At 35.1% G+C, this 248-nt stretch overlaps 1 protein-coding gene across 1 annotated transcript in view; it reads right to left on the bottom strand.

The window, feature by feature from the left end:
• The window catches only part of ETH_00035715 (uncharacterized protein), a gene marked incomplete at both ends in the record, with an annotated part of 2,739 nt that overhangs the window by 2,219 nt on the left and 272 nt on the right, over positions 1-248 (bottom strand). Inside the window, 2 exons of the mRNA XM_013374435.1 lie at positions 3-37; positions 224-248. Of these exons, the coding sequence (XP_013229889.1) occupies positions 3-37; positions 224-248 (60 nt within the window). The remainder of the gene's footprint in view (positions 1-2; positions 38-223) is intronic.

The raw sequence follows: 248 nt of genomic DNA, 5'->3' as shown, positions 1-248 counted from the left end.
GCTGCTGCTGCTGCTGCTGCTGCTGCTGCTGCTGCAGCTAATGCCTCGTTTTGAGTGCTGCTTTCTCGAGCCAAGAAGGACAAGAGAACACTTCAAATAAATAAATTAATTTGTCTCTTCTGCTGAATTGATTTATTTAAATTAATTAATTTAAATTAATTAATTAAGATTATTTTATTTTATTTATTTTGTCTTTTTAATTTAAATCCCTCAAGGAAATAACTCCCTTTCCACGCCTGGCAGCAGCC

This window comes from Eimeria tenella, genomic scaffold (assembly GCF_000499545.2).
Source record: "Eimeria tenella Houghton genomic scaffold, Eth_scaff2031, whole genome shotgun sequence".
In the NCBI taxonomy this organism is placed as follows: Eukaryota; Apicomplexa; class Conoidasida; order Eucoccidiorida; family Eimeriidae; genus Eimeria; species Eimeria tenella.
Note: the sequence above shows the minus strand (reverse complement) of the source record. Positions and strands in the feature narration are given on the sequence as shown.